We start from the raw sequence: 14,953 nt of genomic DNA, 5'->3' as shown, positions 1-14,953 counted from the left end.
CCCACATAGTGACGTAGACATATGGGGGCGTGTTAGAAAGAGCCGTTTTAGGAGGGTGTGTTTGACTCTTAACTTTTATAAAGAATATCTCTTTGGATTTGAGACTTTAGTCTTTCCAACTTTACAGATCTTCTTTATGCACCAAGAGCTTGTAACACTCCAAAGAGAAAGGAAAAATTGAAATTGCATCATATGACCTTATGATTCTAATCCTTATTTGTATATTCTGTCACTTTGACTATTCTGTCGTTTTACATTTTATAAGTACTGTGTAAGCGTAAACCACAAAGTGAAAGTTAAAAGGCCTGTTTTTGAACAACATGTACAAATAAGCTATCATCTGCGAACATTTTAGCAGCATTCAGGTATTTACTGAGTTGGAGGCATTGTTGTTAAACCAATCGATTAATAACGACCACCTTTACTGGTGATTTTAATACTATTTATTTGGAATTGAAAATGGACATGCTACACAAAAATGCACCATTTTATTCTATATTATATTACTACATATGTCCACTTGTTTGTGTAATGCTCAGAGAGCATGTTTTATGGCTAAAGATCCCCTGTGCTGTGTGCTGCAATATTTCCTAATTAACAAAATTAATTTTAAAAAATCCACTTTGATTTCACTTCACTGATACACAATATCGACCACTCAATAGACAATTGCAATTTAAGCTTTCTTTTGCACTTATAGCTGTTAAAATAGCTTTTACAGTAAGGCATATGTATATGTAACATATAACGTTACAGGAATTACAGCAGCCCCTCTCGAGAATGATATTAATTAGGGGCAGATAATTATGGCAACAACTGAAATAGGTCAGATCCCTTTCCACCCCATCAACCTGCATGTTTGACTGGAATTCATTATAATATCTTTACGTCGACGTGAATTATGGTTTTGAACAAATTTGCTAGTTCAGCATATTGACCTCGAACACTTATGGCCGTCATTAGCTGCAATAGACCTCCCTTGAGTGACAGATGGATGCGGGGGAGGGGCTGGATTATTGACCCAAATGACGTTGTCCCGCCTCTTTGGTCAGAGTTGTTTCTCATTGGTTCACAACAGCGTCACTTAACATTCACGTAGCCTGAGTGGTTTATGTAAATGTTATTTATAACGTATACTGTCGCACGCATCGGTCACTGGTTAAACAGAGGGGCACAGTGCGGTTGGAAGCCCCGCCCTCCTGCAGCAAGAACGAGTAGGCGGGATTATCAGAGGAGGAATAAAGATGATTTGTCCAGTCCATCCGTCAGGATGATGTTTTGGTTGCTCATTGGCTGCAGCTCTGCCCATCGACGCTGCGACTAAATCACCTACGGTTATAATGTCGCCCAGTGACCTAGTATTAAATAAAGCGACGGTTATGTAGCGGCGGATTATAGCATCGTCTTGGACATTTTGAATACTACCTGTACATTCAGGAAGACTTGACAGCGTCGAAAATCTACTAAAAAGGCAATCATTCATCCCGCAGCGATTTTGTTTTTGTAACGTTATAATTTTCCGGATCATGCTGAAATCAGAAGGAAAACGCATATAGCAGAAAATCATCGTTTGCCTTGAGCAGCGCTGCAGTGCGATCACGCCGCCTCTCTGTCCTGGTGGATTTCAGCAGCACATCGATCTACAATACCACACCGCATTGGGTTATAACTGGGATATTCTCTCTTGTCGCGGTTTAGCATAAAGGTTTGGTAGAGCGGAAGCTGTTGGTTTGCAGAGGACTGGATTACAGTTACACTGGTGAGTAAGGTGTTGTCGGCTTCGTGCTGTGTCTGATAATACAGTAGATTGGGAGGGATGTCGATCACAGTGCCTGCAGGATCAGTCAGTTAGAGGGAATCTGATCAGCAGTGTGTGCTCGTATTTTGCTCAGTCAGCTGAAAGCCAAACTTGAGAGAAGGATAAACAATTCACAGCTTGTAATGAGTCGCTATTATTTACATTTGCATCGTCATTTTACTTTTAGTAAAACATTTAGTCTTGGATATTTATGTGTGGAATTTATAGTGTTAAATATTATCTTGAATGGTTTTATTCAAAAAGTCACCATAATAACTGAACCTGCAGGTACAGTAACAGGTGCGCAGTAGTTTCGCGTCTTAATAGAGTCACATGATAATATGATATCCTGGGTCTATTATTCAGGCAGGTAGACACAGAGCACGTGCAGGTGTTTAAGTGTCTTTACGTTTACGTTAGGATAATTTTATTTATGTTAATATTGAAACTTCCCTGTAGTTAGAGAGAGAGTCTCTTTTGAAAATTAAATATATAATCCAGATAAAAATGAAAATTCTGTCATTACTTATTTCTCATGTTGGTCCAAACCTGAAGATGTTAGAACTGAGAGACTTAGTCACCATTCGCTTTCATTGTTTCTTTTGTTCATACAGTCAACGTGGATGGTGACTGCGACTGTCATTTGTGATTTTTACCTGAGAAAGTAGTCATATTTTCCCTTAAAGATACATTCTTCTCTTGCAGGGATGGACAATGCCCATACTAAGACGGTTGAGGAGGTGCTGGGATATTTCGGTGTCAATGAGACAACGGGACTGAGCTCTGAGCAATTAAGGAAGAGCAGAGAAAGATGGGGCCCCAATGGTACTACATCATTTGTAAAAAAAAATACAATATGTTTTGTACAATATGAACAATAAATAATGTCATAATGAGATTTCATTAACTTTCAAAGCTTTAACTTTTTTCCTCTGCCCATTTTTCTTTTCTTAAGGAAGAGCAGAGAAAGATGGGGCCCCAATGGTACTACATCATTTGTAAAAAAAAAATACAATATGTTTTGTACAATATGAACAATAAATAATGTCATAATGAGATTTCATTAACTTTCAAAGCTTTAACTTTTTTCCTCTGCCCATTTTTCTTTTATTTTGCTATAACCTGTGCCACAGAGTTACCTGCTGAAGAAGGTGAGCTGCTCCCTTGGGTTTGTGTAATTATTAGCAGATCTTTCATCATATACTCTAAGCTAAAAGTCTCTCTGCGCTTACCTTTGTTGCATGGGAGATGCTGGTTGTGTAGATAATTAGTTATTATTGGATTCCCTTGAGGAGGCTGGATGAGGTTTGCATTCTGTTTGTAGCTGAATAGATCTTGATCGAATGTTTCTCAAAGATGTATTTGTAAAGGTTTTTTAAATTGTTTATATGTTCCAGGTTTTAATGTTCTGAAAGTTATTTTTCACTTGATGGAAAGTCATCTTTGTCAAACTTTGTGACCACTGTAGGTCTTTATAATCTTTGTTGTGTTTACAGGCAAATCACTATGGGAACTTGTTCTGGAGCAGTTTGAGGATCTGCTAGTTCGGATTCTCCTCCTTGCCGCCTGTATTTCCTTTGTAAGTATAAATCAAAGACTGTGTTTACTCTCACACTGTTAAGCAAGATTAGCACTAGCACAGAACAATAGCACAAGCTTTTCACATTCATAGATGCCAAATATAGATGCATCAGTTCTACAAAACTCTAGCAATCTTCATCCATTTACAAATATTATCGATCTATCTAGATAGATAGATTAATTGGGTACAATTAGTTATGGAAAAAATAACATTTTAAAATGATTAATGTATTTAACACACCTTGGCCTGGACTAGAGCTGTACTTGATTTTACATTGCATGCAGCAGTTGTTGACGAACAAGATGCAGGACAATGACTGTTACATGCCCCTAAAATTCAAGATATGGTATAATTGTCTTCTATTTATATCATATGATATAGTTAAGCATATCACATGAGCAAGAGTGTTTTTTTTTATATATAATATAATATTGATTTTAGTGAACAGTTCAATAAACAATAAGTTAATATTGCGTTACATTTTAGACAGAATATCGTCAGTAGCATGTGTTTTTGCTCAATTTTGCCAACAAAAATAAAATAGTTCCAAAGCATGCCACAACACACTGCCTCCGAGCAACACAGAGGTGTTTCATTAAGGAATGAATGTACATTTTGAACAAACTGAGTGAGCTGATGATTCAGTGAGCCATTCATAAAGACGGTCACTTGCTTTATTTCTGAATGAATCAGTCATTTGAATGAATTGGTTGAATGAATCATTAAATGACTCCCTTGACCTGACTTGCTGCCGCCTATTGGCAGTTTGTTTCATATTTAGACTATCATTTTATTAAAAAAAATAAATGTTATATTTCAGTATTTATTTAAAAAACATTAATGGCCATTTAAATTAATGAATGGCCATTAATCTCATGGCATTATTTATGCTGTTCTAATTGCAGTGTGAATTTATGCCATCTCTGAACTGTAGTTTTGTGTTAGAGTCACATGATAATATAATATCCTGAAACTTTTATTCAGGCAGGTAGATACAGAACACGTGCAGGTGTTTAGTGTTGTTACATTTACGTTAGGGGATATATATATTATATATATATATATATATATATATATATATATATATATAAAATTGTTAATATTGAAACTTACCTCTATTTAGAGAGAGTCTCCTTTGAAAATTAAAGGTATAATCCAGATAAAAATTAAAATTGTCTTTATTTATTTCTCATGTTGGTCCAAACCTGAAGATAGTTCAGAGACTTAGTCACCATTCACTTTCATGGTTTCTTTTGTTCATACAGTCAAAGTGGACGGTGACTGCGACTGTCATTTGTGATTTTTTTTTTTTTTTACCTGAGAAAGTAGTCATATTTTGTATGGTAACAGATGAGGTTGAGTAAATGGTGACGGAACACCTCTGAACACTGTGTAAATATACCTAAAATGGCCACATTGTAGCCTTAAATTTCATGTTTAAATACTGTTGAGTCAAAAACATCTATATTTATAATCGGTTTAAATTGATAATTTATCTAATAAATCTTAAGTGAAACTCAACTTAAGTGAAAATGAAATTCATATTATCTTCAAAGGAACTCATTAAATATGCCCATTTCTTTTTAAACATCTTTACCAATTTTTATTTTTTTTTAAGTTCAATAAAGATTTGTGTATAGTCATTAGTTTCATTTAATCCTTGCACAAAAAATGGTTTGTAGGCGCAAGCTTTGCATATACAAATGTTCACAAAAATTATGTTTGCACTAAATTAAGATAAAATTTAGAACCAACTCAGAGCCTTATTTAGAATAATTTTGATCTTTAAATGGAAATGTACGTGTCTGTAACATTAGAGTCCACTGTAGGCGAGTTGTGATGAAACCCAAGTGCAGTTTATTGATATCCAGAAGTGAAACATGAAATGAACTAGAATTTGAACTTAAAACATGACACTCACCAACAGCGCTTACAGGAAACAAAGCTAGACAAGGGACAGGTAACATGAGGGCTGTATCAAACAATAGGAGAACACATGACTATCACAACCAATGAACAACCAGAACACAACCACATGACATGACAATAGGTGCGTTCGACTTCATACGGCGTTGCACAGACCAATCGGCGAGTTACCACTTGCAGTCGGGGGTGGAATTGAAAGCGGAAACGTCAAGTCGGACACTTTCAGCTTCCGGTAGTGATGCTCGTACAGTGTTTGCATAGTCCATCACATATGAAGTGAATTAAATGCAGTATTTGTCAAATACACAGACGTTTCAGAAACGTTTTCATGAAACAACAAAAATACTTTTCATATACTGCTTAATACAGGGCCATCTGTTCTAGAATAAAGTTTAGCATAAATATATACTATTTAAATACCAATAAAGGGGGTCTATATACTGTATACTTTTATCAGCGTTTTTTGATAAACGTGACTCAATATAACATTACAACTACAGTAAAAGAGCTTTTGCGGTTATAAAAACACTTGTGTGAGCGTTAGTGGAACTGAAGGTGTCAGAATAAACCCTAAACACGCGTTATCGTTGTCATGTGGTGAATTTGATCCAGTCGTGAAACAGCTGTGTCGTCCCTGGCCTCCCTGGCCATGACAGCGCAGACTGAGTTCAGGGTTGGCCTCTTTAGCCGTGACAGAACTGGCAGAGGGTCTATGTGTGACCACCGTTGTCAACACAGGACAGGCAGGAAACACGCAGGTTGGTGCCAACACAGGACTGAGCTCTAGGGGTTGAGCGGGCTCTGGAGCAGATTCATGGACTTAAGCGGGGTCTTGAGCGGACTCATGGACAGGAGAGCAGTGTGTAGCCCAAACACACAATATGGCCATTGCCATAACAGAGTGCGACTGACAGTGGGACCATCTCAGAGACCCTCAGACTGGGTACCACCGCAGAAATGCCAGCTGCTCGCACCGACACAAGTGGCATGTCCTCCAAACTCGAAGCCAGTCTTACATGCCTAGGAATCGCCCCTTGTAGCCTCAGATACGATGTTCATGACATCCGGAAACACTGGAGTAGTGTCCATGATGGTTGGAGACTCTGGAGTGGCAGCAATGATGTGAAGAGGCTCTGACGTGGTGGCCATGACGTGACAAAGCTCTGCCGTGGCAGCCATGACGTGGAGAGGCTCATGGCCTGGCGGCCATCTTGGCTGAAATCTCAGCTGTGGCAGGCATGACGTGAGCAGGCTCCAGCGTGGTGGTCGTGGCATGAATAAATACTGGCATGCTGGTTGGGGCTTGGAAACACTCTGGTGTGGGAACTGCGGTATTGCAGGGCTCCTCCTTCACAATACCCACAGTAAAAGAAGAACCACAGAGCAACAGGGCATAATCAGTGTATTGTGCCAAAGTCCAGTTCGGAGTATGGAGAGGCATGAAACGATAAATATTTTTGTTTAAACCAAAACGAAAAATGTCTTTTAAGTGCTACATCGTTAAAATCCACTTGATCACGAAGTCCTCCACATCATCCTCAATAGTACGATGGCCTTGCCCTGGGTTCATATTTTGGTCTAGCGTTCTGTAGGCGAGTGTAGTGAACCCAAATGCAGTTTATTGATATCCAGAAGTGTACATACTTGACTTGATCATTCTTGGCTTGACAAAGAAACATGAAATGTGGTAGAACGTGAACATAAAACATGACACTCACCAACAGCACTTACAGGAAACAAAGCTAGACAAGGGACAATGGCAACATGAGGGATATACAGTATCTCACAGAAGTGAGTACACCCCTCACATTTTTGTAAATATTTTATTATATCTTTTCATGTGACAACACTGAAGAAATGACACTTTGCTACAATGTAAAGTAGTGAGTGTACAGCTTGTATAACAGTGTAAATTTGCTGTCCCCTCAAAATAATTCAACACACAGCCATTAATGTTTAAACTGCTGGCCACAAAAGTGAGTACACCCCTAAGTGAAAATGTCCAAATTGGGCCCAATTAGCCATTTTCTCTCCCCGGTGTCATGTGACTCAGTGTTACAAGATCTCAGGTGTGAATGGGAAGCAGGTGTGTTAAATTTAATGTTATTGCTCTCACTCTCTCATACTGGTCACTGGAAGTTCAGCATGGCACCTCATGGCAAAGAACTCTCTGAGGATCTGAAAAAAAGAATTGTTGCTCCACATAAAGATGGTGTAGGCTATAAGAAGATTGCCAAGACCCTGAAACTGAGCTGCAGCACGGTGGCCAAGACCATACAGCGGTTTAACAGGACCGGTTCCACTCTGAACGGGCCTCGCCATGGTCGACCAAAAAAGTTGAGTGCACGTGCTCAGCGTCATATCCAGAGGTTGTGTTTGGGAAATAGACTTATGAGTGCTGCCAGCATTGCTGCAGAGGTTGAAGGGGTGGGGGGTCAGCTTGTCAGTGCTCAGACCGTACGCCGCACACTCCATCAAATTGGTCTGCATGGCTGTCTTCCCAGAAGGAAGCCTCTTCTAAAGATGATGCACAAGAAAGCCCGCAAACAGTTTGCTGAAGACAAGCAGACTAAGGACATGGATTACTGAAACCATGTCCTGTGGTCTGATGAGACCAAGATAAACTTATTTGGTTCAGATGGTGTCAAGCGTGTGTGGCGGCAACCAGGTGAGGAGTACAAAGACAAGTGTGTCTTGCCTACAGTTAAGCATGGTGGTGGGAGTGTCATGATCTGAGGCTGCATGAGTGCCGGCACTGGGGAGCTACAGATTATTGAGCATCTGTGGGGCATCCTCAAACAGAAGGTGGAGGAGCGCGAGGTCTCTAACATCCACCAGCTCCGTGAACTCCATGCCCAAGAGGGTTAAGGCAGTGCTGGAAAATAATGGTGGCCACACAAAATATTGACACTTTGGGCCCAATTTGGACATTTTCACTTAAGGGTGTACTCACTTTTGTGGCCAGCGGTTTAGACATTAATGGCTGTGTGTTGAGTTATTTTGAGGGGACAGCAAATTTACACTTATACAAGCTGTACACTCACTACTTTACATTGTAGCAAAGTGTCATTTCTTCAGTGGTGTCACATGAAAAGATATAATAAAATATTTACAAAAATGTGAAGGGTGTACTCACTTCTGTGAGATACTGTATATATCAAACAATAGGAGAACACATGATTATCACAACCAATGAACAACCAGAACACATAACCACATGACATGACAACAGTGTTAATTTTGACAGCAAATTTTTATTTAGTTTTAGTCATAATCTTTTGACTAAAATGCCATTTAGTTTTAGTCATCTGAATTGTTTTTAGTTTTAGTTGACAATCTCATAAGATTTCACTCGACTAAATCTACAGTAAATTAAGTCGGCTAAAATCTAATGGGTTTAGTTTCAGTGCATTTATTGAGTATTTCCTTCTGACATTTGCCGCTGGCTCTGATGTAGTGGTTAAACATGAGATATAATTCATTTTGGGTAAATCTTTGGTCTCATGAATCTGTTATTTCTTCCAGGTCATATCGTTTTGGCTGAGCATAAAGTTATGTTTCATAAATTAATTATTTATTAATCGTAATACAGCGCTGACTTTGTTGCATACATTGTTGCATACAAGTTATGCTTGTCATATTTCATTTTATTTTACATTCATTGAAGATAATCGGAGTATATGTGCACAATCTGCACTTATTACCTAAACCACATATTAATGTTTTATATTTTTAAAATGAAAACGAAATGAGTTGTGTTTTATCTTTTGAAGAAAACGAAAAGGTAGTGGTGTTTGATATCATTGTTTTATTGTAATGCGTGTACGTTTTTGTGGCTATTAATATTTTAAATGAAACCGAAAAGAGGTTCACTGTAATGTATGTAGCCTATACGTTCCCTGAACTACATTTTTGTATTAATATGTTTTAAAGAAAACAAAAAGAGGAAGTGGTGTTTGATATCATATTTTGTCGTATTGTATACATACAGTTAGGATAACCGGAGTAGTAAAGGCGAGCTCCATTTGCAGAATTACCGGATTTGCGTCCTCCCATCCTCGGGATTTCGCACTTCCGAGTCGAATTTGCGAAGTCTGAACTACCGAACTTTGCGTACACATGACAGGGTCAGGGAAACACTTGACAAGGCAGGAACCAAGACAAGAAAATACAAAATAAAAGACAAGAAAAACCTAAACAAGAAACATAACCCAAAAACCAGTGTGACGGAGTCTTTGCGGTGTTTTTTTGCACAGCCCATGTTTTGCATTACATATTCTCTTTCTTTCAGACTCTGGCCTGGTTTGAGGAAGGTGAAGGAACCATCACAGCCTTCGTAGAGCCATTTGTCATCCTCCTCATTCTTATTGCAAATGCCATTGTAGGAGTGTGGCAGGTACAGTCTGTGTAAATTGTTAAACATCTTAAGTTAATATAAAATATTTAGACAGTAATGCAATACTAGATTTTACTAGATACTAGAATACTAGTTTTACTAGAAATTGCAGCTCACTGTGTGTATGTTTCTGTAGGAGCGAAATGCGGAAAATGCCATCGAAGCCCTAAAACAATATGAGCCTGAAATGGGGAAGGTGTACAGACAGGACAGGAAGAGTATACAGAGGGTCAGAGCCAGGGACATTGTGCCTGGAGACATTGTGGAGGTGGCTGGTAAGAATGAGAACTAGATTTCTACATCTCTTTTTTTTTTATTTGCCAAAATAAAATGTATTTAATGAGAGAATTTGTCATTTATGTCCCAGTTTCCTTTCATAGTTTTGTTAAACTAATTAGTTTCTCAGAGGCTGGAGTAAGAGTTGGTAGAAAATAAAATGGTGGATGTAGTAGTTTTTTTCTGTAAAGCAAAAAAAGAGAAATCCACTCTCAAAGGACATGTCTGGAGATATTTTTAGGACATTGCTGAATAGAGATGGCTATGTTCTGATTGTTTGTAGAAGCCAATAAAAACTGCCTAGCACGGTCTGTCTCAGATGTATTAAGGATGTTTCTCAAGAAAATAACCAGCTGTTCCCACAGTTAAGCAAAGTATTGTTAAATGCATGTTTGGCAGAGTTTGATTCTTTCCAAATACCACGCACATTGATTATCCGAAGTAATGACTCCCGTGAGACTGCTGCCCAAAACATTACAGGTCCCCACCATATTTAAAATTTGGCAAGAATATGTGGGTTTCTCCAGACTTTATGAAAAATTACTCATCAGTCCATTTAACTTTTTCATTGATCAGAATGCCAGCCTCTTTAACCCTCTGTATCCTTTGTGCATCAATAAAACAGTTCCATTTTGAAAGCACTGCCAGAAATTTCAGGTTTATGAAGTTTGTTTTAAATACTGTTTACATTTTTGAAATTGTGCTTGGGCTTCAGGCCAGTTATGCAGTAAATTGTCCTACCATTATTGTTGGGGAGCTGTGACTTGCAGCGACAGTTCCTTTTGCGTCAGTGAAGTTTTTCCAGATTTATTTGCATGTCATTTTTATAGATTATTACCCTGGACACATTAATATGTGCCGCATTCTGTGTAACTGATGCACCTGCAACTGTGCCACTTGGCATCTTTGGAACACTGTTAGTTGCCTCCTGTTGCTTTGAAAACTCACATCAAAGTCTTATTACCTAAACCACATATTAATGTTTTATATTTTTAAAATGAAAACGAAAAGGGTTGTGTTTTATATTTTGAAGAAAACGAAAAGGTAGTGGTGTTTGATGTCATTTCGTTTTATTGTAATGCGTGTACGTTTTTGTGGCTATTAATATTTTAAATGAAACCGAAAAGAGGTTCACTGTAATGTATGTAGCCTATACGTTCCCTGAACTACATTTTTGTATTAATATGTTTTAAAGAAAACAAAAAGAGGAAGTGGTGTTTGATATCATATTTTGTCGTATTGTATACATACAGTTAGGATAACCGGAGTAGTAAAGGCGAGCTCCATTTGCAGAATTACCGGATTTGCGTCCTCCCATCCTCGGGATTTCGCACTTCCGAGTCGAATTTGCGAAGTCTGAACTACCGAACTTTGCGTACACATGACAGGGTCAGGGAAACACTTGACAAGGCAGGAACCAAGACAAGAAAATACAAAATAAAAGACAAGAAAAACCTAAACAAGAAACATAACCCAAAAACCAGTGTGACGGAGTCTTTGCGGTGTTTTTTTGCACAGCCCATGTTTTGCATTACATATTCTCTTTCTTTCAGACTCTGGCCTGGTTTGAGGAAGGTGAAGGAACCATCACAGCCTTCGTAGAGCCATTTGTCATCCTCCTCATTCTTATTGCAAATGCCATTGTAGGAGTGTGGCAGGTACAGTCTGTGTAAATTGTTAAACATCTTAAGTTAATATAAAATATTTAGACAGTAATGCAATACTAGATTTTACTAGATACTAGAATACTAGTTTTACTAGAAATTGCAGCTCACTGTGTGTATGTTTCTGTAGGAGCGAAATGCGGAAAATGCCATCGAAGCCCTAAAACAATATGAGCCTGAAATGGGGAAGGTGTACAGACAGGACAGGAAGAGTATACAGAGGGTCAGAGCCAGGGACATTGTGCCTGGAGACATTGTGGAGGTGGCTGGTAAGAATGAGAACTAGATTTCTACATCTCTTTTTTTTTTATTTGCCAAAATAAAATGTATTTAATGAGAGAATTTGTCATTTATGTCCCAGTTTCCTTTCATAGTTTTGTTAAACTAATTAGTTTCTCAGAGGCTGGAGTAAGAGTTGGTAGAAAATAAAATGGTGGATGTAGTAGTTTTTTTCTGTAAAGCAAAAAAAGAGAAATCCACTCTCAAAGGACATGTCTGGAGATATTTTTAGGACATTGCTGAATAGAGATGGCTATGTTCTGATTGTTTGTAGAAGCCAATAAAAACTGCCTAGCACGGTCTGTCTCAGATGTATTAAGGATGTTTCTCAAGAAAATAACCAGCTGTTCCCACAGTTAAGCAAAGTATTGTTAAATGCATGTTTGGCAGAGTTTGATTCTTTCCAAATACCACGCACATTGATTATCCGAAGTAATGACTCCCGTGAGACTGCTGCCCAAAACATTACAGGTCCCCACCATATTTAAAATTTGGCAAGAATATGTGGGTTTCTCCAGACTTTATGAAAAATTACTCATCAGTCCATTTAACTTTTTCATTGATCAGAATGCCAGCCTCTTTAACCCTCTGTATCCTTTGTGCATCAATAAAACAGTTCCATTTTGAAAGCACTGCCAGAAATTTCAGGTTTATGAAGTTTGTTTTAAATACTGTTTACATTTTTGAAATTGTGCTTGGGCTTCAGGCCAGTTATGCAGTAAATTGTCCTACCATTATTGTTGGGGAGCTGTGACTTGCAGCGACAGTTCCTTTTGCGTCAGTGAAGTTTTTCCAGATTTATTTGCATGTCATTTTTATAGAAATTTCAGGTTTATGAAGTTTGTTTTAAATACTGTTTACATTTTTGAAATTGTGCTTGGGCTTCAGGCCAGTTATGCAGTAAATTGTCCTACCATTATTGTTGGGGAGCTGTGACTTGCAGCGACAGTTCCTTTTGCGTCAGTGAAGTTTTTCCAGATTTATTTGCATGTCATTTTTATAGATTATTACCCTGGACACATTAATATGTGCCGCATTCTGTGTAACTGATGCACCTGCAACTGTGCCACTTGGCATCTTTGGAACACTGTTAGTTGCCTCCTGTTGCTTTGAAAACTCACATCAAAGTCTTAATTGTCTGACCCCCTTTTTAGCCGATGCATGATGCTACTTGGCAATCAACCTAATTTGACTCTCCTTTGCAGTTGCATTTGCAATTATGATTTGGTCACTTCAAAGTAAATATCTTATTCATTTACATATGTCTACATACATAGTGAGGGCTGAGAAAATCTGTATTCAAAATCTAAATTAAACTTGGGGTTGTTTTAAATACTGTTTACATTTTTGAAATTGTGCTTGGGCTTCAGGCCAGTTATGCAGTAAATTGTCCTACCATTATTGTTGGGGAGCTGTGACTTGCAGCGACAGTTCCTTTTGCGTCAGTGAAGTTTTTCCAGATTTATTTGCATGTCATTTTTATAGATTATTACCCTGGACACATTAATATGTGCCGCATTCTGTGTAACTGATGCACCTGCAACTGTGCCACTTGGCATCTTTGGAACTCTGTTAGTTGCCTCCTGTTGCTTTGAAAACTCACATCAAAGTCTTAATTGTCTGACCCCCTTTTTAGCTGATGCATGATGCTAATTGGCAATCAACCTAATTTGACTCTCCTTTGCAGTTGCATTTGCAATTATGATTTGGTCACTTCAAAGTAAATATCTTATTCATTTACATACGTGTACATACATAGTGAGGGCTGAGAAAATCTGTATTCAAAATCTAAATTAAACTTGGAAAAAAAACAGATTGTTTTATGATTTTAATTAATTCATCCATCCATCTATCCATTTTCCTCCTATGTAGAGTCACAGGGAGGATTTTAAACAGTTTCAAATAAATTAAATGATGTCACTAATCAAATAAGCAAATATATAATGTGACATTGTGAACTCTTTTCAGTTCAGTCAGTCACTCAAATTATTATTTTGATAATACATAATGTATTTGATTTGTGTGTGTGTGTGTGGTTTTTAGTATCAGATTTGACAGAAAAGGTTAAGACCCAGTCTCGGAATTTTCTTGGCCCTCCACTCAAAGTTCTATTCTTAGAATCCCAAAGCGAATTAATAAAAATAAGGTTGACGTTTTTTTTTGCGTCTATCTGTATGTTGACTGACATTGGTTTCTAAATATAGACTGTAAAGTATGGGCAGTATTGTAGTTTAGTCCCACTGTAGCAAAATGAGATTAGTTATTTAAAGCAATTAAATAAATACCTTTCTTTCTATATTCCCAACATTTAGTGAGAGAAACGCATCCCAATATAAACTCTAAAACGCAGAAATGCTACAGGGTTCCTTTTGAATGTAATTAACACATTAGAGCACAGTAAATCATTTACATCTTTGATGTCTTTACTGCGTAAGTTGTTCTTATCGCATAACATGCCTAATAAAAAATGACACGAGTCCCTCTTTTTTTACACCTGCTTTTCTCCAGTTGGTGATAAAGTCCCAGCAGACATCAGACTGACCTCCATACGCTCTACTACTTTGAGAGTGGACCAGTCCATCCTGACGGGGGAGTCTGTATCCATCCTAAAACACACAGACCCAGTGCCTGACCCCCGTGCCGTCAACCAGGATAAGAAAAACATGCTATTTTCTGTAAGATTATCTGAAGTGACTATGTTAGTTATATGTCCATCTGCAGCTATTCTTTATGAATTTCGAGTTTTGTTTTTGTTGCCTGTGGTGATTAGGTATTGAATTAAATGTGGCCAGATGCGGATGTGTATTATTGTTTGTGTACTGTAGTGGATTATGTCCGGCAGTCGAGTCTGTGTGTTGAATAAAACATCACTCATATTGTTTGCTCCCACATGGCTATAGACTGAGTCATCACATCACACAGGCTTTGAGCCCTCAGATGGATAATGACCAGAGAGTACCAGCCTCAAAGACTCCCCCTACAACCCCCCCCCCCCCCCCCCCCCCCCCCCCAAAAACCCCCATTTTTCTTCT

General features: G+C 38.2%; 1 protein-coding gene across 3 annotated transcripts in view; it reads left to right on the top strand.

Annotated features, from left to right (window-relative positions):
* The first annotated feature begins 1,258 nt into the window (after positions 1–1,258).
* The window catches only part of LOC107556825 (sarcoplasmic/endoplasmic reticulum calcium ATPase 2-like), a 29,745-nt gene continuing 16,050 nt past the window's right edge, over positions 1,259–14,953 (top strand). The window contains exons 1-7 of one of the 3 annotated variants that reach the window (XM_016240056.1): positions 1,259–1,759; positions 2,504–2,623; positions 2,932–2,949; positions 3,295–3,377; positions 9,598–9,702; positions 9,839–9,977; positions 14,430–14,596. In XM_016240056.1, the coding sequence (XP_016095542.1) occupies positions 2,506–2,623; positions 2,932–2,949; positions 3,295–3,377; positions 9,598–9,702; positions 9,839–9,977; positions 14,430–14,596 (630 nt within the window). In that variant the 5' untranslated portion in view covers positions 1,259–1,759; positions 2,504–2,505. Of the gene's footprint in view, positions 1,760–2,503; positions 2,624–2,754; positions 2,783–2,931; positions 2,950–3,294; positions 3,378–9,597; positions 9,703–9,838; positions 9,978–11,527; positions 11,637–11,772; positions 11,912–14,429; positions 14,597–14,953 lie in introns of those variants that run through there. The other 2 variants (XM_016240058.1, XM_016240057.1) reach the window with 2 other exon arrangements.

This window comes from Sinocyclocheilus grahami, unplaced genomic scaffold (genome assembly GCF_001515645.1).
Source record: "Sinocyclocheilus grahami isolate Dianchi unplaced genomic scaffold, SAMN03320097.WGS_v1.1 scaffold579.1, whole genome shotgun sequence".
NCBI lineage: Eukaryota > Metazoa > Chordata > Actinopteri > Cypriniformes > Cyprinidae > Sinocyclocheilus > Sinocyclocheilus grahami.
Note: the sequence above shows the minus strand (reverse complement) of the source record. Positions and strands in the feature narration are given on the sequence as shown.